We start from the raw sequence: 22,809 nt of genomic DNA on the forward strand, positions 1-22,809 counted from the left end.
TTTGCCACAGGGAGGCCTCACTACCTATTAACAACAAGGATTCTGTCAGAGTAGATAAACAGCTTTTCACAGAAATTGTACAGCATATTAATGCAGTTGAATGCTACAATAAATTATTATATTATAAGAAAAATGTTACTGCCTCCGTCAGGCAAGCAACACCTCAATCCCTTAATCCATCTTTGCAGGTGGTAAACCCACAGAAAGGGTGCTACCAAACGTCGGGGAGGGATTAGCCAACTGACACGCCCTTATAGAGGAGTGTGTGGGAAATACTTTTCCCATAGTCGGACTCTCCTTTGTTATATGAGGTAACTGAGGTAGTTTAATAACTCCACAGTGCCTGTGCATCAATTGAATGAGATCTGGCTGAAATACTGAAGGCACCTGGCTTCCTTCTCTCCTTTCTCTCCTTCAGTGTGCAGGCTGGGGATGCTGCAGTGGACTGACAGGTGACACTGTTGGTTTCTTTTTTATATAGAAAAAAAAAGTTGGATTGGAGGATATGCTTCACTTATCCAGTTATCACACTGATCAGCCTCCACAGAAGCCCCAAAAGATCATGGCCCGATTTTAAATATCCAGTTTTGGAAGAGAACATGGATCCTGTCCTAGTCACAGAAAAGTGAGCCACACACTCTGAATGTGAAGCCAAAGAGTTGAAAGTGTTGAGTTCATTGCCCAAAATACTGCATGCCTGTTCTTTCTAAATGACTGGTAACTCAGCAGTAGTCCTGCTGGCTTGATTTGGGAATGATTCTTGAGTACTTGAGAAGATGGTAGAATGGTGGCCAGCAACTTCAAGCCTAGTTAACCAGTCACTTTACTTTCCAACCTTCAAGTCACAAGTCCTAGATAGTAACCAAAAGAGCAGGATAATAGAGACAAAGAGCAGACATCAGTTTCCTTTACTGTTGAACCCAGACAGCATTTGGACAAGGTTCAACAGTAAAGGAAGATATTCCGATTAAGCTTTACACTGAAAGGAGCCATTTCAGATAGTTCACTCGCCTGATCAGGATATATTTTAGAGGCCTCAGTTATCTGGGTATATCCAACCTGAAAGAGTCCCCAGGGTAGACACAGTACGTGGAAGGGTTAACCTATCCCATCTAGCATGGGAATGCCTTAGGCTTTAGAGAGGGATGTCTATATTTAGTTTACACCCACTGTGACCCCAGACCAGGTAAATGGTAAAAAGATTAAAAGAGAATTTTTTTTTCTCAACAAGTAAAGCTACGAGAATAATAAAAATATGTAATGATTTAGAAATGTCGTTATATTATTACCTTATTAGTCAGTGTGCATCAGATGATTCCCTTCGTGATGTAATAATCTTAGTTGCTATGATAGGGTCTTACTTTATCTATTAACTCATGTTATGAACAGTTGTTATAACATTCTCAACTTTTGAATCTGCTGCTTTTATTTTGTGTGTGTCTTCTCCTCTTTGTGCTTTCTACCTGTCTTCATTCTGTCTGCTTTTCTTGTTTGAATGAACCTGATAGCTCGGTTGTTTGGCTGCCTTGGGAAACACACAGGCCTCAAGACTCCCAGCAATCAGCAGAAAGGCAATGCCACGTACTGTATAAAATCTCATTCTGGCTGCTATCCCTGTCTTGCTCAATGTCTACACAGACAGGTTATACACAAGTAGACCAGACATGTTCCACAACGGCACTACTCAACCTCTTGACCAGCCCCGTTCGCAAACACACACGTACTCACAAGGCTAATGGAACTGGCCATAAGCCAGGTACCTGTGATGGTCAATGCAGCTTTGTTTAGCTGCGATGTTAAATTGATTTTTAGGTTCCAAGTCCCACAGCATTGGCAGCAAACCGACCCTTTCCTGACAGAGTGAGCAAGAAAGGAGGACATACTGTACAGCATAACTTTCTGTCACTCCTTCACATACACACTCAGCGCTGCCTGTGTGCACAGTTTCCTCTTGAGGGTTTGTCCTCTTCAAATGAGTCACCATTCTGCTCCATGTACTTTTGATTTTGTCATTTCTTCTCCCACTTTGTCTCTCTGCTTATCATCCATCCTTTTTCTCAGTCCCACTCTCATTCTAAGCTGTGATTAGAAGTTACCAGACACCCAAACAGTGCATCCATCTGGTCCACACATCAACATCTGGAGAGGGTGTTGGCTGTTTTGACATGGGGAAGGGACACACATCTATTGCATCTTGCAGTTTAATTGTATGTGTGTCTGTACGTGTTGTTTTTGTTTGCTTGCATTTGTGTTTCAGTACATCCCTCAAACTCTTTTTGCCCTCCCTCTTTCTCTCCTCCAGTAGCAGCTAATTATTGTCCCGCTTAATTACCAGTAGCACAGCAGTCCAGCCTGCTTCAGCTTTAAAGAACTATTCAGCACTCTATCCCGATACCTGATTGAACTCAGCTAAATGGAAAAGTTGTGCTGGAGAAAACGCTTTAGTCACACAACATTTTGTTTCATTTCTTTTCTAATATGTCTCCCACTGTCTGGTTACTTGAAGATAACAGACATTTGAATTTGTTTTGGGGGATATCATAAAAAAAATAAAAATAACAGGTTTTGAAATGGAAAAAGGCAGCAAGACACAAGAGGGGAGAATTGTTTCACGGCCTGCACACATACACATGCACCAGTCTTGTTGGATCCATAAAGGCAATAAACCAATAGGAACATACACGTCTCCTGACCTTCAGCTCCAATTAGGCCCTGAGGAGAGATGGGTGAACTTTTCAGCCTTACGTCTTGTCAATTGATACTCCAGTAGGGTTGGTCTGAAGACAGGGAGATCGACAAGTCAGTATTCAAGTTCACTGGTGTGCGGGAGCATTAGTTACAGTTTCAGTCGCAAAAACCTTGTAAAAGTTTGTTGACATCTCTGGAAGGATCTCCAAGTCCCATATGGAAGAATCTCAGTTTCATTTTCCATCTCTCACAGTTAATTTAAGACCCTGAAAAGAAAATGATAGATATAAGACTATACAACCAAGGTGGATTTTCCACTATACTACTGGCATTGAAGTGTTTCCTAAAGATAAAAAAATGTAACACACAGCGGGAGAGATCACACAATGTAATATAGTGGAAAGGCTGCTCTGTTAGACTTGTTGATGAAGGACACATTGGCTTCTATTTTTTACTGTGACCCAAGACCTGAGGTAAACCAATATTCATCCACACTGACAATGCAATAACATGATTAAAGAGACATAATTTTATGTGAATTACCTCTTTCCCCATTAACTTCACAACAGACGCTTTAGGGAAAAAGAACAATACTAAAGAACATACTTTAAAAAGTAATCTCTTCCGGAAAACAGATATGTGGAGTATGATGTGTAATGTTCTTACCCAGTAACCAGACCCAGTAATGCTGGAACAGCCAAACCTTGGATCTCTGCTCAGTAATGCTGCGGGGTTGTCCTGACTGTGTGCCTGCCACTGGGCATTGATTCAGCGTTCTCTGGTAAATACCAGGTCACTACACCTGCACTCCATCAGGCAGGGGTCAATCACAGCCCAACTGGGAAATGATGTTAGGACAGAGTCCTTCTGTGTGTGTGTAAGAGAGAAATTGTGTGTTGAGGTATCAAGTATGCTATCAGTGTCCTCAAGTCATTGATTGGTCCCCAGTGTCAAGATGCAGTCATTGATTCTTTGCCAGGTCACAGAGGAAACTCTTGGCTCAGCAGGGACTCTTAGGTTACCCATTTGTGCATGCATGCACACACACAGTTGCACAGTCATACACAGACACACACATAGTTTAGTTGTTTTTTGTTTGTTTTTTTAATATCTGATAGATATGATGAACAGGAGACATGACAATGTGCAAAGTGGATGGTAAAACTTGGACAGTTGCATTTGATTTCATTGGCAGCAGTTTTAAGTCGAAACGACAAACCGTCCTAATAACTGATGCTAGGTGACCAATGTCTCTATCAGTGATATAATCTTCAGCAGTCCCCAACAGTCATGTCTAACAGTTCTGACCAGACACAGGACACACACCTATACTGGGTGGCTAAAGAGTATCTACCCCTTGGCCTCATGGTCAACAAAAGCCAGATCTGAGGTAACTGTTGGTGTGCTGGAAAAAAAGAAAACACTCCCATGGTGAAGACACATTTTTTCAACGCACATTTTATGAACAGTAACTGTTTAGTAGTGTGTAAACAGTGTTGTCGCTATGCGTCGCAGAGAGCTCACCAGTTAGTTATCTCTGCACAGGAGGACCTCATACAGCCAGCATCTCCATTTATTGCTTTTTGTTTGGCCAAAACACATTTGCACCTTGTTCCGAGCTTGTCTAAATAAACAGGAAGAGATTTGTTCTTCTTTTGGCTGTCACAGTCGGTAATGCATTAGTCCAATATTGGTAACACACCCACCTTAATGTGGCCACATCCATGGTCACCCTAGCATATAGAGTATGATGCTAAGGAGACATTTTGTTGTCATCTGGTTGATTGTGCTGGGCTGTTATTAGCCAGCTGCACCAAGTTATTGCTTTCAAAGTAAAAGTCTGAGTATTTGAAAAGAGACAAGTGGAGTACCATGGTCATACAGCTTAGACCCAAGGGGTCCTTGTTCAAAAAGCAGGTGACCTGACAGACTGCCTATTACAGAAAGATGGAGGAAATGGAAACCTCACTGCCAGCTTAGCTGCTCTTTTAATTGGTTTTATGAATATTTAATGAAATCAAGATGGAATTGAATCATGTTTTTTAACTGCTATGAGATAAGGCGGTGGCATGGCGTGAAATGACTTGGTGCGTGTGTGTCGATATGACCATATGCATACGGTATGTGTGTGTTTGACTGCATGCATGCATATTCATGTGTCAGCATACGCTACATGTACTATCTTTTCATGCCTGCTGTTGTGCACATTATCAGATTACTGCAGTCCACAGTGTCAGAGGGTGTGTAATAACGGCAGCAGCAGGGAGGACTGTGTGCCCTGTGCAGGTGGCCGCGGCTGTCCTCTCCCATCGCTCAAGAGGAAGCTGCTCTCCACTCTCAGAAGGAATAAATCTTTTATTTGGTTTGTTGTATTTTTAACTAAGGGCTTTTGGTCACGCAACAAAGCCCTGCTCTCTATCCCCTCTGCTCCATCTTCTCCCTCCTCATCTCAGTGCCACAACACACATTACCTAACACTGTCATGCGAGTCATATTTCTACTGGCAAATAGCCATTTCTCTATCGAAATGAACTCATAGTGATTTTTTTCTACTTTAAGTGAAAAAAAATGATGTGCTATATTTTTGTCAAGATTAACACCCAGTCTTTGTTGTGCTAAATTTACACATATTAATTAAAAACCGTGTATTCATATGAAAAATTGTCAATCTGGAACTATTACATTTTACAGTTTTAAGAAGCCTTAAATCATGAACACCTGTAATCCTCTTATATTATGATGTGCTCAAATGATCCAGACAGCCACACCCAAACATGTCCTAAAAGGCTCATCCCATTAGCTCATTCTTACCTCACCTCCCCTCTTTGTTACCAAGGGACGATGACTAAGATGCAGCGAGACACAAAGCTGGGCGCATGAAGCTGGTTCCCCTTTTACCTCTGGAGTGCTGCAGATCAGTCCAGGCATCGTGTGTGTATGTGTGCACACGTGGTTGTGGTGGTGGGGGCTAGGGGTGTGAGCTTACACAGAAGTAAAAGTAGTGACTCAGATGAGGTGATTGGGCTGTTTTTCCAGATGAGGAAGACGGCAGGGATGAGATGAGAGGACCCGAGGAAGATGGAAGATGAGTCTGGTTGTTGACAGCCGTTTTCTCACTCACAACCCCATCAACCGCTGACACTTGCCCTGACCCTGAGTACATGATAAGGGAATGTTTGTATGTGTGTTAGTGTATATGTGTGCGTGTGTATGTGTGTGTATGGGTCACAGGGGACTGCAGTGGGATTGGCTGCAGATGCCGGTTTCCTGCATGTGACCTCATCGAGAGTGCAGCGGTATAAAACTGAGATCACATGGCACAGCAATAATTAATGCACTTAGCAAGCTGTAATGTCAACACTCCATTTAGACAAAAGGCCAGTTACCCAACATGCACATATTAAGCAATGTTCATTCCTTAATGAGGATATTATCATTATTTTTCTATTAACAATGGATCACATGACTACTTGTATGTTAAAGGGGTCTTTTATAGTGATGAACCTATAGACAATTACCAGTGGTCTCTGCAGTTCCCCTAAACACTACAAGTCTTCCAACCTAGTCAACCATATAGGTCGCTTGTCCCTACCCCTGGATACGAGCCATAGGAGTGTACCAGTGGCAGGTGTAACAATTTAGTTAGTTTTAGGCACAAAACTGCTTAGTTAGATTTAGGAAAGGGATTAGTGTTAAGTATGACTTTGAGGTTAAAGGACCTTCATCATCATGGTTATAATAATAATAAACACACAGTTAAGGTTGTGGAACGGTTGTGGATAAAACAAACAGTGTTGACTATCAGTTTCACATGGGAAATGAGCAGTAGTATCCAGTGTGAAAGTCCTTTGATTTGTCTAACATCAGTTCACCCCAACCTCCTCGTAACACAGACTTTGTCGCTCTACACACTACGTCACCTTAGTTCTTTGCTCCTGTCATAATTAGTCATCAATGGCTGGTAGAAATTGCTCCACAATAAAACGTAACGATGAGTCATAATGAGTTGCTTGCAAAAACGACAGGGGTGTTTTTTTGTTTTTTTTTACAACAGGACTCACTCTACCTTATGGCATTTTCTAGTTTCTTTCAGCTCTTTGTTTTGGTTTTCTGGTATATGCAACTTTTTGATTGACTCACTGCTCTCATCAGCACAGTTTTCAGCACAAAACCTCTAAAAGCCCGTACACTACAAAGACAGACCAAATACAGAACTAAAATAGGAGTGAATATAGAACAGGTAGCCAGAAACAAATAAATAAAAACACAAATAAATGCTAATGTTGCAGTGTATCAACAGGTTATGCAAATAGGCAACTCAAAAAAGTAATTATATGTGGTTGGAAAAATTTGTTATTGCAGGTTTAAACTTTAAGGACTACTGTAACAAACTTTCCCTGTTGGATTCCTTATATGTATATTATTGTAGATTATGGTGATAGCTGTCATCCGATTAATATAATAACTTGTTACTGACAATAAAAATAAGCATAATGAAACTTATAGTGGATTTTCTGGGAATAAAACTTCCCACACAAGCTCCCCTGCTAATGGAGGTTTACTTTAATAGTATTCTCATCCACAGCTACATCAAATTCTTTTTTTTTTTTTAAATGGAAACTGCATTGGATGGTGGCTGTGGCAGTGTAATTTAGCCATATTGACTTTAAATTAATTTGAAATGAGCTACAAAATGATGGTTGGGATTTTAGTTACTCCCCCCGCCCTGCTCGACGGCTCCTCTGCCCCTTTTCTCCTTCTACTTCCTCATACTCTCTTTTCTGTGTGATAACAATCAGCAAATATGAAAAGTAAATTCTGGAGGAAATGTTGGCAAATGGGTTTTGGGTAAATTGTGCATGAATATTTAATTTAGTCATAAAGTAGGGGTTTAGTACATTAATGGTTTTTCCACTGCTGTCACTCCATTTGATGGTGGCACAGTCTGCTATCTGGTCTGCTGATTGGTTCTGTTAATGACTGTATTTATAGTGATTAAAATATTATAGATTTCTTTACGGGGATGGCAGTTGTCAGAATATTAGATTATTGTTTATTAAATAAAAAATAATAGTCTAGGAATATTTAAGAGAGTCTAATAGAACCTAATAGCAAGAGAGTCTGATAAAGACATTCATAGAGAAACTAAGTAGTTTGTCTTTTAGTCAGAATGAAAAGTTTACATTGGTTTGAAGCCCTTGCAAAATTGCATCTTTCCATTTATGGAGGTAAATATCTGTATCAGGGCCTGCACTCATAAAACATCCAAGAATAGAAGCACTGATGTTGACTTTCTGGTCAGGGTACATGCCCAGAAAAATAAAACTTCATTATGTTCTCATTTAACTTTAGCTATTTTAAGATATTTCGGGACTCCAGTCCCTTGAACTGTGTCAGTATTGTTTACTGTGCTTCCAGCCACAGAGCCCCAGAGTCCACGCCGGCTGGCTCAACTACCGTGACAGCTGGAGCGGCCGTCACCTCTGGCTCCCAACTGCTTCCTTGTTTTCTGACCTGATAACACTTTAACTGGCAGGTCCAGTTCAGATTCACCTGTGGCAAACATCTGTGGACTAAAGCCAGATTTATTTATTATTTTTTGCAAATAATGATATAACCTTCTTGGAGTTTTTTGCAGGTGTAACATACTAAATCAGGTCAGTCCAATAAGTATCTGTTAAGCTGTCAACCGTAAAAAAGTATTTGTATATTTTGGCATTCAGATATCAAAAGAGACTGACAATCATTTTATTTTTTTATTTTTCTGTGTAGTGAATGCCAGAAAGTGAGTAGTGAAAATATACAGTAGAATCAAGAAGGGCGAAATCAATTAGTAACAAATACTCACTGCACTTGGTTTAAGCTGTTGTGTGTGTGTCATTATGGCAGTGAGAGGGCAGTGGCCAGCCACTCTGAGGCTGGGCTGGCTTCAACCAGGGTGTGATCCCTCAGCTCTTGGCTATGTTTGATGAAGATTAATTCAATCCTATTTTCTGCCCTGAAATGCTTTTGCTAATGTAATTCTCTCTGTGTCAGATCCCCCCCCCCCCCCCACCCCTCTCTCTTTGTGTGTCTGTCTGTCTCGCTCTCCCTCCTAAAGAACACTAAGCACCTTATCCATGTTAAGGACTAACAAAAGCAGCAGGAAGAGAGAGCAGTGGTAGTGTGTTGTAATTCTCTACTACAGATTCATTATCTGTGTATAAGTACTGGCAGACTGAACAGCACTTACACTTTTCATCTGCTGGTTACAGATTGAGTGAGTGTTCGTGTGCATATAGAAGAATGACGTGTGAGGATTTTTAGAATAGATTTTAAAATGCCATCAGGTTCAGAAGTTACCTGGTCCTCGGTATGTTATGTGCATATAAATGTATTTTCCTGATCCCATACATCTGCAGTCGTTCATATTCATACCATAATCTTAAATGAGGAATCATTTATTCATAGAATCATAGTATTCAGCCTACCATAGTTTCACTTGCAGTTATGTGGAGACCCAATAGAGGGTGCTCCACAGTCCTACACAATCTAATCTAATCAACCTGTCTACTACTGCAATACAGACTACCACTGTAGGAAAGTTTGGACAACAGATTTGCATTTATATTTATTAGTTACTGTTATTTTGTTGAGTATTTACGTATCTGTGTAGCAGACAATATCCTTTTTGCATGTCCATTTCACTACAGAAACAAACATTGCAAAAGGTAGAAACATTGAAAACCAACAAATCTGTAAAAGAGAGATTCATATTAATCTCTTTTTTTTACTTATTATTCATTATTCATTCAATGTCCTTATGTGGTTTAAATGTCTCCTATTAGACATTTAAACAACATAATGACATTGAATGAATAATAATAAATATATGTGAATACCAAATTGAAAAAGGATGTGTATTTAGGTTTTTTTTTTTCAAGTTAGTTACTGCAGTACAGATGTAATAGGATTTGGCAAAGAAATCTCAATGACATGTTTTTAAATGTACAAACAAATGTGATGTATTTTCTGGTGTAGTAAAGGGTGTGGTCAAGGTCTAGCTGTTCTCCAGGCCTCATCCCCCGTTCAGCGACAGTGAGAAGAACTAGAGGTGTAAATGTTTCTCTGTTGTTAGTGATTCCTGCCGTGGCTCTATATCTGACTGACTGTAGAGAGTCAGCATTGTCCACAGGTGGTACAAACAGTTTGATTGTGTGAGGGGGGTGGAGTGTGTGTGTGTGTGTGTGTGTGTGTGTGTGTGTGTGTGTGTGTGTGTGTGTGTGTGTGTGTGTGTGTAATGGTGGAGTGTATAATCGCAGCTTGTTTGTGTCTCATGTTGTCACAGTGACCTCTACTGCTTACATGGTCACCCACTCCAGCATCCATACCAGCACACACACAATGCACTAGAGGCATATATACTCAGGTAACCTAGAGTCTGTATAGTGCTTGTAAATAGGAACATCACGTCAGTGTAGTAAAAAAACAAAAATCGAAATTTACTCAAGGCTAAATAAGTAAATAAACCATCTTAAAAAACGCCTTTGGCTCCAACCTCACAAATTGTTGAATGTTTGTGGAGCATCTTTCTTCTAAGATGACTTTTCTTTTTCTGGATTCCCTGTGCTGGGATGACCTCTCCTCACTCTAAACACAAGCATCTTCTATTCTCTCTTCTCTCCATAAAGCCCCTCATGACACCCTCTCCACATTGAGAATTTGCACCAATCCCACATATTTCTCATTAACTCTCAATAATTTGCTCCATAAAAGCATTTTGAACTGGCAGATATTTTACCAGCAGTGTTTTGCTCAGGAAAAAAAACAATGTTTCTTGTAATGCCTAAATTCATAAATACATTTAAAAACTAAACAACAATACAAATACAAAATCGTATTGTATATATATATATATAAAAAATGGCCTCAGTTGCTTCATAGATAAAACATTATTGGTATATTACCCACACTGGGGATTAAATGTTAGAGTATCTTAAGATGCCTCTATGCTCCGTCAGAACTGCTCGTCAACCCCCTCCCCTCAACACCTTTCAAACGTCAGAACTGGAAAGGTGTTAGGTCCAACCACGACTGTCTTATACTCTATAAGTGTATAAGCCACGGCTTTATATGACCTAATATGACATTCTCTTTCTTATCTTTAGCTTCACCTTAAACACTTGTGTCACACAAGATTGTTTTTGAATGACATAATAATTATCAAAGTACTGTGACACTTAACGTTACATTCTTTTCTCTTACTCAGGTTTACCAACACTATAATGGTGGTGAACTTGTGGCTAGAGTTATTCCATCTCTGCACCTAATGGACCCCTTTCCACTTATGTTGTGTATTATAAGTCACTCTGAGTAAGAGCATCTGCTAAATACTAAAATAAGTGTTTAGTAGCCTATCGGAGAGTTCCACTTCAAGCAACACTGTAGGTGGGTAGAGAAGGACTCCAAGTATGTTGAGAGTCACTTTGCTTATCCCTCTCAGCGACTGGTTAGTATGGTGCTTGAATATTAATGAAGTCTGGTCCTAAACGCTGGCTTCGACTCTGACCTAGCCATACTGTGTGTGTGTGTGTGTGTGTGTGTGTGTGTGTGTGTGTGTGTGTGTGTGTGTGTGTGTGTGTGTGTCTCTCACACTCACACACACACTCAGACCCTTCCCAAGGATGTGAAGATCTTCTCTCCTGAGGGACTGATAGATGAGGAGGGCTGGGGTGTTGATTACTGCAGTGCTCAACAGTCAAGTGTGTGTGTGTGTGTGTGTGTGTGTGTGTGTGTGTGTGTCTGTAAGGGCATGTGTGTAAAAAGGCAGCAGGTTAAATAGAGGGGTAGCCAGCTAGCACCTCCTCTAGACTCCCTCTCAGCTGCTGGAGACATCAAGTGTAAAATTGCACACTCTTTCAAACACACTCCATCAAAACCCACGAGGACACACACACACACACACACACACACACACACACACAGAGCGAGAGAGAGCAAGAGAGTGTATTGGGGAAACTGCTTGAAAATTGGTTGTTGAACTAGCTCAAGATTTAACCTTAACAGAAGTACAGCATTGTCAAGTTATTTGGAAGACATATCAAACTATGTAAACAATATAAAGTTGCAAAAAATTGCAATTTCAAAAAAACAAATAAATAAATGAATGAATAAAACTGTAAGTTGTTATCATTGTGGTTACAGCTGTCTGTCAGTAGTCACACAGTGCAGTTGCAGCACAGAAAAACCCACAGTACATTTTAAAATGACTCAAAACTAAACTTCTATAAATAACGTCCTTATGAAAATGTAACTAACTACCAACAAGCTAGTCAAAAAGGTAAACTACTACTATAATTACTGTGCAAACTAAACCAATACGTGATATGTGAGATAGATTAATAGACTTAAGGGTGTACAATAATTAGAGTGATATTGAGAATTGACCATTGATGATCATTTTATGACATTTCTTCTCTCTTTTTCTTCCAGCAACAACGGCATCTAGACCTGTTAACCATCACCAACTCTGGTAAGTCCCTGAGATCTTATGACTTCACCCACCCACAGTCCATCTCTCTACTTTAACACCCCTCCACCGCCACTCACATAAAACTGTGCTGTGATGCTTCCATTGGAGGCTCAGTATCAGTGTACTTTCCATGTTTTCTAATTTCGCTTGATATTGATTGGACAGAAACTTGTTAGTATGGCACCCAAGTATTTTCCTCTAACCCAATCCTAAATGCTGAACGTTTTACATGCTGTTTTCTGGATCCTGATTTCCTACACAAACACATAACTGCACAGTTGGGTAGTGGGGCAAGCAAAGATAAAATGGTGCTTGTACTGTGGAAAATAGAACTATTGCGGATTTGATGGTTGCTGGAGTATGTGTTAAATGATGATGTGTTATGGTGTGATGTGTTAAATGTAAAAAAAAAAAAACAGGATAACAGGGAGTTCATGAATTCAGTTGTAGTCATAGGAAGTCATAAGGGCAAGCACTGTCACAATGCTTTTATAAAAAACAAAAACACAAGTGTTTCTAACATTTGTGTGAGTGTGACTCATGCTACTTGTTGTTATTTTGCGCTATATTTACCTTTATTATTAACTTTAGTTGGTATTTTTATTCATGGTTGTCAGTCATCAGCACCATTCAATATGTTTGTTGTCTTATTATAGCAATGTCTTATTAACAAGTGTGAGCCTTTGTGCGACACGTGTTCACAGTCTGTGTGTTGTCACCTGTGCTGTGTGTATGTCCATGTGACTGACTCTGTGCAGTATGTACATATATATATATACATACACACACACATATGCATATGGAAGGTAAAATATTGTGCAGAGTACTTTGAATTATATTCAGTATGCACCTCAAACTCATAACATGTAGTAGTTGGAAACGCATATGGTGCTCAAAGTTTGACTTGATGTGAAAATGTGTCAGAAAGTAGTTGCACTGTTAGAAATTTATTCCAGTGTCTTAGAGAGGCAGCTGTGAGAACGAGGGATCCACTGAGATGAAGAGCAAGGAGAAATTCGAAAAACTGGGGAGGAGAAACAGATGGGGACGGCGAGGAGGATACAGAGACCCATATGTCTAAAGTATCTGGATGATCTAATATGCTTTGATTAGAATAATGCATATGTGAGGCTCATGGAGACCGGGGTTAATTTAGCAGGTTTACATTGCAGCTGTTCCTCAGGCCCTAGGCAGAGGCAAAGACTCGCCCCTGGCCTTCACAGTTTGACAGAGGGCAACCAGAGAGAGAAAAAAAAAGGTGAAGAAGGGAGAGGATGTGAGGAAGATTATATACAAACACGTTCTTACAGCCAAGTGAGGGGGGAAAAGGAAGAAGGATTTTATTTTCATAAAATTCTGTGTGTATCAAACAACTGATGCAACTAATGTGACACCAGAGCGTTTGCTTACAGTTTCTGCGCTCTTGATCTAGAGATGTGATATATCAAAGTAAAATGGAGGTTCACCAGTAGGGTAGGTTACTAGGTAACTAGTACTGTATGAATGTGTCCTCTCATCTTCTTAAAGGAGTCCTGAACTTTCTATAGATTTGTTGCCAAACTTTGTCAATTTATTTTCACTTTATTGTGGTTGGGTATGGCTCAATAGGACTTAGAACTTCAAGTTGATATGGATGACTGACAGTACTCTTTCATTCACAAGTCAACACTTCATACACTCTGGGTGAAAACATTACTGGCTGTGCTATTACAGCTCTTTGTCCCTCATACTTGAAGTTGCAGAAGAAATGCTGGTAAATTTCTTACAAACTATCCACCAAACTCAAGTTCTGAATAGATTTGAGGCAACAAATAGTCAGACTGAGTTTTGGAATCAGGCACACAGAGGACAGTCACAAAAACTCTGTTGCTTTTGTTAAAGCAGCTGCCTCTTTAGAGGTCTGTGTAGTGCCTCATTTTAAGTTTAATCTGGGAGAAAATAAAAACGAAAATTGAAATCTCACACAACAAAATGAGAAAAAATTAAGAGAACTGGGTATTGTGCAAAGCCACTGCACCCTCCAAGGTTATTTTATTTTGTCCACTCTTTTTTGTTGGTTAGCCAATATGCAGCATCAAACTGTAGCACTCCATGGTCTCATAAGAGAAGTAAAATAGCACAACTACAGAGGAAAGTCTGATCTATTGCTACAAAGTTTTACTTTGAGATGTCCTGTTAACAGTCACAGACATCCCATTGAATTAATCTTAGAATAGCTGAAACCTGAAGTTTTTTATGACATTGCATCTGTCTCTTTGGATAAGCTTACAGTCGTGGACGCTATACAACTAGCTTATAGTTTGCACCCATGGAGGCCATAGATAGACTGAAATAGCTTTCCATTATTTCTCAGTGAAGGGTTTCTTCCTTTGACCAGTATAGAGCTCAGTGTGCTGTGTAAATTATTGCAGGTCATTATTCAGGCTGTTGTTACGTGTGGCCTTGAAGGGAAGTCTATTATATTCTTAAGTTGGCAGACATATTTTATTCTGCCCTGCTGCTTATTACTATTCACAGTAGGTGAGTGGACATGCACACACACACACACACACTGAACATGGTGAAGGTTATTATGATGGCTGTATGAAGAGCAGGTGAGGCTTTCAGATGAATGACTTTGATAGGGAAACACAGGCAGGACACCCTCTCCTTCTCTCCGCAGATTAAAGGAGTTTCCGCTCCTTCGCTCCCTTTCTCCTTGTCACCCTCCCAACTGCCTCCCTCTCTGCTGTTGGCACTTCTTCCTCTACTCATTTGAGCAACACCCGTTATCTGCTGTTATTTATTAGTGATCTTATTTTATCACATTGCCTTTGTCCTCTTGTTTCTCCTGCCCTTTTCTGTTGCATTATCCCCTCCTTCGTTTCGTCTTCATAGCATGGACAGCAGGGGGAATCAATGGGTGTGAACAAACTAATAGGCTCAAGTGGCTTCATAACGTGCTGCGTGTCAGAGAGAGAGAGAGAGATTTGATGAGGATTCTGCCCCCGCTGCTCTGTTGGTCTCTGTTTCTAATGACATTCATTAGCTGCTCTGAAGAATGATTCACCCTTACACATGTATTCACACACATGCACGTACTTTACAGATCTGATGTATATGTATATACACATCGGAGAAAAACAGACAAAAAACACAGTACGTCTTTATTCTCTCCCTTTCTTATTTCACACACATGCACACTCACTCCCACACACAGACCCACTCAAACCTCACTCGGCCCTCTTTAATTGGACACTTGAGCAGTGCACGGCTGCATCTGGCTCCTGTTGAACACAGCCTGACATTTCAGACTGCTGACCTTTCCAGCCCCGCCACAACTAAATAATGATTAGTCCTGGCAACTGTTCCACCACAGCAGCAGCCAGGTACACACACATGCACACGAGCACAAACACATGCACGCGCACACACACACAGGTGCAAACAGCACAAAACAGAACAACAAAAAACACCTACATTGAAGGCTTTGTCTTTTCACAGTGAGAAAATGGGGTGCAGACATTGATTTGAGAGGCCATTGTCATTCTTTTGGCTTATCGATTAGGTTGTCCTTTTCCATATCTTCAGTCAGCACCCAATAATGTGTTGTTCTAAATTAACTCTGCTTGCCTCTGTTTAGTTTCTCCTTTCCCCTTTATGCGCTCTCAGCATTACAGTGGAAAAAAGGTCAATCATATTCATGAGATCTGGGCAGATTTGAGAGGATGGTTGTGTGTCAGTGTGTGTGTACTTTTGCACACGCTTTTAGGTTTGTGCACAGACGTGTGCAGCATGTGTGTATGTGTGTGCGTCTGAAGCAATGAAGCAGCGTGGAGATAATAGGCACTTCTCAGATCTCTCCTCTCACTTTCTTCTTTTTCACTCTATCACTTCTCTCTTTGTATCTCCATTTCCCTGCTGTTTCTGTCAGAGCAGAATAGAAATGTTATTCATTAGAGAATCTCTTTCTACAGTTATTCTATGTCTTTCCTGCTTTGCTCTCTCCAGACAAAATCACTGTACATATCTCTGAGGTCAGAGGTTAGGTTTTTGCACAGCCAGCTGCTCATATTCAAAAGCCGTGTCTGAATCTTTCATTCTACACTTATTGTGATTTTGTGGAAATTGAAGTAAGTAAATTTAACATAATAAAGGCATGAGATTATGAACAGCATGGACAAAATTATGAGGTATGGGGCGATGGTCCCTACATGATGAAAACTGTAATTATTTTACTCTTATTGTTTCCATGGAAACAACCAGGTCAGGGCATATTTTCTAAACAAAATCACAGACATCAAAGCAGGAGCAACATCAACTCACATCAACAAGTTTCAATTTATATTTATATTTTTGTAAAAAGGGTCATGATCTTTTTTGCAGAAGTACAGATGCACAAACAGTCCAGACACAGCTACATTGCACGATCATAAATAGCTTCCCAAATCACCATTCTTTGCTACCAGTGTATATCAGATACCATAGCCTACAAAACTGAATTTGCAAGTTTTTTGCTGGTAGTTTTACTGACACATCACAGTAACTGATTCTAGCAGTGAGTGATGAAATAAATGTAATTAATTTGAAGGAAGGTACAGAAGCTAGAATCCCTCACCATGCAGCAAATGTGTTTACCAGCTACAGTGTGTCCTACAAATCCAGGTAATCAGCCATTATTTAGAGTTGAAATTACTTTATATTCTTTAAATAGACTAATGAATAAAACTGTGAAATTTCAAACCTACTGTATTTCACATTTTAACCCATACAATAGACTTGAAAATGAGCTTTGCAGGATTGCACTTACATTTGCTTAAATTCCACTTGCCAGGAGGAGCAGCAGTTAATAAAACAAACACGCCATTAGGAAAATAAGGAGCTGTAGAAATTGGTTCGGCTGTTGTTCGCCAGTTATTGCAAAATAAAAAAAACTCAGTCATGGGCAACAACCTTGTTGTCTGCCTAGCAAACTTATTATGGTCAACTAAAACAAGCCAAGCACAGGCCCTCATAAACTGAAATAAAAACAAAAAGTAAACTTTGGGGAAGGAAACTGTAACTGAAGTAAAACCTTTATTGCTTGTAAAGCTAAAAGAAAGTACAATTTTTAGTTCTCATTTTTTATGATCGGGGAGAATCGGGGAGAAAGTTTTCGACTCCTATGAGCCATTGCTTTCTCTCCTACAAAATACCAGCATGTAGTGTCTCAACATTTACATAACATGTCAGAAAACAGCAGAATAACTCGAGGATTACTTCTAACTAAATTGTCTGCAGTGTGAACGTGGGGTCAACAGAGTTTTCTCTAATTTACACAATGCACCAGCCTGGCTTTCTCTCAGACATTTAATAGCTTCCATTTCTTCAGATGAAAGTGTCTGGGCAGTCATCCAAACAATATAGTGATATATCATGTATTTATGTCTTTGTTGTGGTGATGCTGTTGTTTTGAATATGATGTATTTCTCTTGGCCCTTTTGCAGATTGCACTCATGGAGTGCTGTTGTGGTATTGGTATAGTAAGAGTTTCCCTCCTGCCTCTAAATCCTATGAAACGCTTGCTTCATGAAACACAGGGCGATTGTTTAAACTCTTTGTGCTGGTACCATTTCTATTTTACTTTGAAGAAAACACATTTTCTGTCAGAACATTAATCTTTCTTTTTCTTTTTTTTTTTTATTCTTGCAGAGAAATGAAAGTTAACCCCCTTGTGTGTACCAATTTCCTTTTTGTTCAGCTGTGCAGACTTTAATCAGTCGATCTTTATCTGCCGGACCAGTCCCCCTTTGAGTTAAGTTGGAACATAAGAAACCTGCATTCATTCATTAAGCTCTCATTTCCTCACTCATTTACTCACATCTTTTTATAACCACACATCTTAAAGTTAAAGAACAAAGATCTAGCCAACAAAGTTTTTGTGTCTTATGCACCTTTTAGCCATGCTTACTGAATTTCTCTGAAATGCTAATGATGACCTTATCTCTCCTTTAAAATATGGAAAAGTGTTTAAATTTCATTTTCTTTTCCAATTGGTAACACTGCAGCAGGAGTCTGCTGCAAAGAAAATAGCCAGTGGCAGCAATATGTCTACAGTATGTACAGCAAACAGAGAAGAAGGCATTGCCTTTGGAGCTCTCATGCTGTCTTTAATACTTCAAGCAAGTGTACGCTATTCTTGCGCATTCTTTCAGGCTTGTAGTCTCCACACTGAAAAAAGTCCCTTTTGCAGACTGCAGGCCAGGAGACTGTGTTTCTATACAGCCTGGGTTAACCCATGGAAGGTGGAAAGACAGCTCTGATACAACCTGAATGCAACCTCCTGCTCCCTATCTAGGCCTGTGGTACATACCTGAGCTGATAGAAATTTCTGGGTGGCTCAGGGACTGTAAGGTTGACTGGCTTTCATGCTGTAGGTCTGCAGAGATTTGTTTTTAGTGGAACACCTTAAGAGAGGGAGGGAGGGAATGCAGAGGACAGTGAAAAAACAGAGAAGAACATTATTTATAAAAAAAAATACTATCAGGCTTCTGTGTAAATGAGCAGCTGTGAAAACAACACTTCCTATTATTGCCCTAATTATATCCTTTCTCTATGAATTTGCATATTTTATCTCGCTCCTCTTCATTATGAGGGACTATGCTTCCATTTTGATGTGGTTAAAAAAACACATAAAACAAACAAAGAAGGAGATGAAGGATGGAAGGGAGCAACGGAGAGGGGTGCGCTGGCCGCCTCATATTGAGTATTTTCCAGTTGATTTTGTTGAAGGGTTCTCAGCAGCGTAGCTAAATAAGCAGCAGCATGCTAATGAATGGAGAACGAGTGTGATAATTTACCAGACAAAGAATGGAGGACTGTGAGAGATAGGAGCCTGAAGGGGGGGTTGGGGGTAGAGGGTGGTAAGGAACAATGCAATATTGAAAATATTTTGAAAATATTTGTCATCAAACAATTATTTAAAACCTGTCTCTCGCCTATATGCCTGAAGGTTCTTTTTTTTTTGTCCTGCCCATATTACTAATGCTTAGAGTAAATATTCCCTGTGTCACAAATTCGGTAATTTCACGCACTGTACACACAGTCAACCATGTGTTTCATGTTTCTGCATGCAGAAAGGGAGAGAGAGCGCTAAACTCAGAGGACAGTAAATGACAACAGAAGAAGCGTAGACTCTGTCCTCTTTCTAAAAGGGCGATGTGACGACGGCAGTAAACAGGCTGTGGGCTCTGAGATTATTTCTTTGTCACCAGCAGAGCCACCAGTGTTGCTGAGCACTGCTGTGGAGCAAATCCTCCTAGAGAGGACTGATTGGATTTTTGTTCCAGGGAGCCTTTTGTGTTAGCAGCATAGGGACTAGATAATAGAGGTTGATGCCACTCTGTCTCTGTGTTATGGCTGGGGGATTGAGTTTTTCTGTGTGTGTGTGTGTGTTCGGTGTGTGGGGCCAGGACACTGCCTCTCTTAACAATCACTATATCACTGTTATTCACAACCTATTGCATCCTCTTTGCTTAAAAGATGCTAAATATCAGAGCACATGGACGATCTGCAACCAATATGTGATTCTAGTTGCTAATGGTATGGTTTTAAAACAAAGATACATTGTTAATATGAAAACCTGCCACTCATGCCACTCTTGTTCATAGCAGACTATTCAATGTCACATGCCACACAAACTGCAGTGCAGGTAGTTCTACAGTCTGTCTTCATTCAGAGAGACTGACACATGCAGAAATACGATTTAACTTGTTTATTAGAATTTTTAATGAAGTACTTTTTTTATTTATTTAGTGGCAATTTAAAGTTTGCAATTAGCCTAATATGCATGGTAAGGGGAAGGGTGAGGGAGATAGGGGAAAGGTATAGGGGTAAGTGAGGGAGGGTGGAGAGGGTGAAGGTGGTAGAGGGGTAATTTGGGGAGGGTAGATAGAAGGATAGGGTGAGTGTGGGGGAAGCAAGATGGAGGAGGAGGGACCCAGTGTTTTGCAAGTTCACGGTTCATAAGAGCTGGCTCAAAATTCAGTTCACACAGATTAAAATGAACTAGTTCCATTTTTTGGATGGAAGTTGCTCTGAGGTATTTGCTTTCAGTAGGACCTCCTCCTACCCATTCATCCCCAGCTCCCACATATTGCCATAATATTACTATAGAATCACAGACATAGATTACTTTTAAAGGTTCTGATTATAAAGCAGGTCTAAGTTCTTTATAATACTGTGAAAGTAGCAAAGAGCTCAGTCCATGGAGAAATGCTGAGAAACTGTGACTTAAAACGAGCCGTCAGGACTTCTGTAACTTTGTGATGTCACACCAAAGCAGTCACCACCCGCAGCCATGCCCCAAGCCTGGCCCACCCGGACTCATATATTATTGTATTTATATATTACTATATTTATATCTGATCACTCAGAAAACAGCAGAAGAGATGCTCAGAGCTAGAGAGATGTAAAACTACATTGAGATTATTTTTTGGTACTTAAAAACACAAATATATCTTCTTATGGATATCAAAACTTCAAATAAAACACAGTAAAAATGTAAAATATGCGACCTTTTAAAAACCTAGAAACATTTATGAGTGTATTTGTGTTACCACTAAAAGAGTGTGTCATAAAGCAAGACAACTCAAAACAGATTGGTTTACAAATGTAATTCAGCTCTATGTACATTTGTTTATTATGCAGAAAGTGAAAAAAGAGGTGCAGTAAAGATGTACTGTAGAAGCAACGGAAATGCATGAACCAAATTATGCAGCAGTTCAAAAACATAAAGCAGATTACTGGTTGGTACATGCTGCCCCATTGGTTACATGACAGTCGCTAGTTGAAAGCTGTGCTATGATTTTGTCGTATAACAGTTCGTCTTCTGATGTTTTTTAGTGGTTGGCAAACAGCTTTTTGGTGCATTACCAACACCTTCAGGTGCGTGCAGGTTCATTAGTTGCAAATACATTCAGTTCACTGTTCGCCAAAAACATGTTGAGTGTTTATGCACAACACTGGAGGGAGCTACTGTTGTGCTGCCTTAGCTGAACAAACACTTTATTTACTTACCACTCTTTTCTTCCTTTTCACCCTTCCTTTGCCTTTCTTCTCTAACTTCTCCTCCTTTGTTTCCTTTTTCTCCTTCTTTTTTCAGCTCTGACCTCTCTTTCTGTTTCTTTTTCATCTCCTCCTCTTTCTTTTTTTATTTATTTTCAATGTCCTTCTGCTCATTCTTTCTTTTCTTATTCGATGTCTCATTATCTTCCTTTTGTTTAATTTCCATATTCTTTTCTCATTTATTCTTCTTTTTTCAACCTTTGTCTTTCCAATCTTGATCCTCACCTTCTTCTTGCGAGATTTCACCTCTTTTTCTGCATTTTTAGACTGATCTCTCCAGTTGTTTCTTCACCTCTTCTAATTCTCTCTTCTCCTCTTCCAGCTTGACTCTTGTCTCTTGGCACTCTCTCTCTCTCTCTCTCTCTCTGCTCTGTTCTGAACCTCTCCTCCAGAGCATTGTGTCTGCCAAGCTCCCTCATTCAGAAGGTTTTCAGTTCCTCTGCTCCTCAGCTGGTTTGTGGTCTGGTTTGTGAGCCTCTCAGTGAGATTCCTCTTCTTGAGTTGCAGAATTTCATTTTCCCTCTGGTGAGCTGCTCTTTCACCTTGTTCACCTTCTGCTGGTTTTTGTGCTCTGTGACCTTTGTTATGGTTTCATGTGCTCTTGGTTCCAGGAATAAAAGTCCCATTCATTTCCCCATAGACAATGTTAGGTGACTGAGAGTAGAAGCACCTCTATAGTATGGATCTACATGAGACTTTTGTGGTGGAATCAATACAAAAGATAAACAACTGTGTTAGCGACATTAAATCACTGAACAGAAAAAAGCACCCATTGTGGCAATGCGGGAGCATTCACACATTATTTCACGGTGATTAGCCCCACTGCTAACCTTGTAGTCACAACAGATAAACAACAGATACAAACAGTATAGCACCTGTAAATGAGCTGAATCAATTGTATTGGTGTTAATGTTGGATTTCATTTGGATGTAAATTGGTTGACATGTCTGTAGTTCTTTTCATCAAGTGGAAGATATTATTGCTGTCAGAAATTCATTCATATCTCCTACTCGGGAATTACAAGTTGGAGGCTGAAGTGAACTTGGCTTTCCACTTGGCTGCTCGTGATTACAGTTTTAAAGTAATTAACTGTAAACATAAAATGTAATATGTACACCAATAATGGCAGGTTGAAGCTCAAAATAACTGATTTTATAATCTGCGTCTTAAATTAATTACCTCCGTCAAGGAGGTTATGTTTTCACCCATGTCCATTGGTTTATTTGTTTGTTTCTTTGTCAGCAGGATTATGCAAAAATAGTGAGACAATTTGCACCAAATTTAGTGAAGGGATTGAGCATGGGCCAGGGAAGGATAAGTTAAATTCAGTTAAGGTGCAGATCTAGTCATTTTGTGTTAAATCACTTTCCCTAACATTGCAAGACAGGGCATTTGTCAACACATTTGTCAATTTCTCAGGAGATAATGTTTGGATATTGATTTAAAAAATCTGACATTTTTATGGTGTTGTACAATTTGGCTGGAGGTATGTGCTTGTTCTCGTTCACTTTTGGATTGTAGGTCAA

The 22,809-nt window shown here is 39.9% G+C and overlaps 1 protein-coding gene across 1 annotated transcript in view; it reads left to right on the plus strand.

Moving 5' to 3' along the window:
- The window catches only part of LOC111651875 (cytosolic carboxypeptidase 6-like), a 171,393-nt gene extending 159,138 nt beyond the window's left edge, over positions 1 to 12,255 (plus strand). The window contains exon 6 of the mRNA XM_023401955.2: positions 12,160 to 12,255. Within this exon, the coding sequence (XP_023257723.1) occupies positions 12,160 to 12,255 (96 nt within the window). The remainder of the gene's footprint in view (positions 1 to 12,159) is intronic.
- The last annotated feature ends 10,554 nt before the right edge of the window (positions 12,256 to 22,809 follow it).

The sequence above is a fragment of the Seriola lalandi genome, unplaced genomic scaffold (genome assembly GCF_002814215.2).
Source record: "Seriola lalandi dorsalis isolate HSWRI2012SDOR001 ecotype SW California unplaced genomic scaffold, Sedor1 jcf7180002053835, whole genome shotgun sequence".
NCBI lineage: Eukaryota > Metazoa > Chordata > Actinopteri > Carangiformes > Carangidae > Seriola > Seriola lalandi.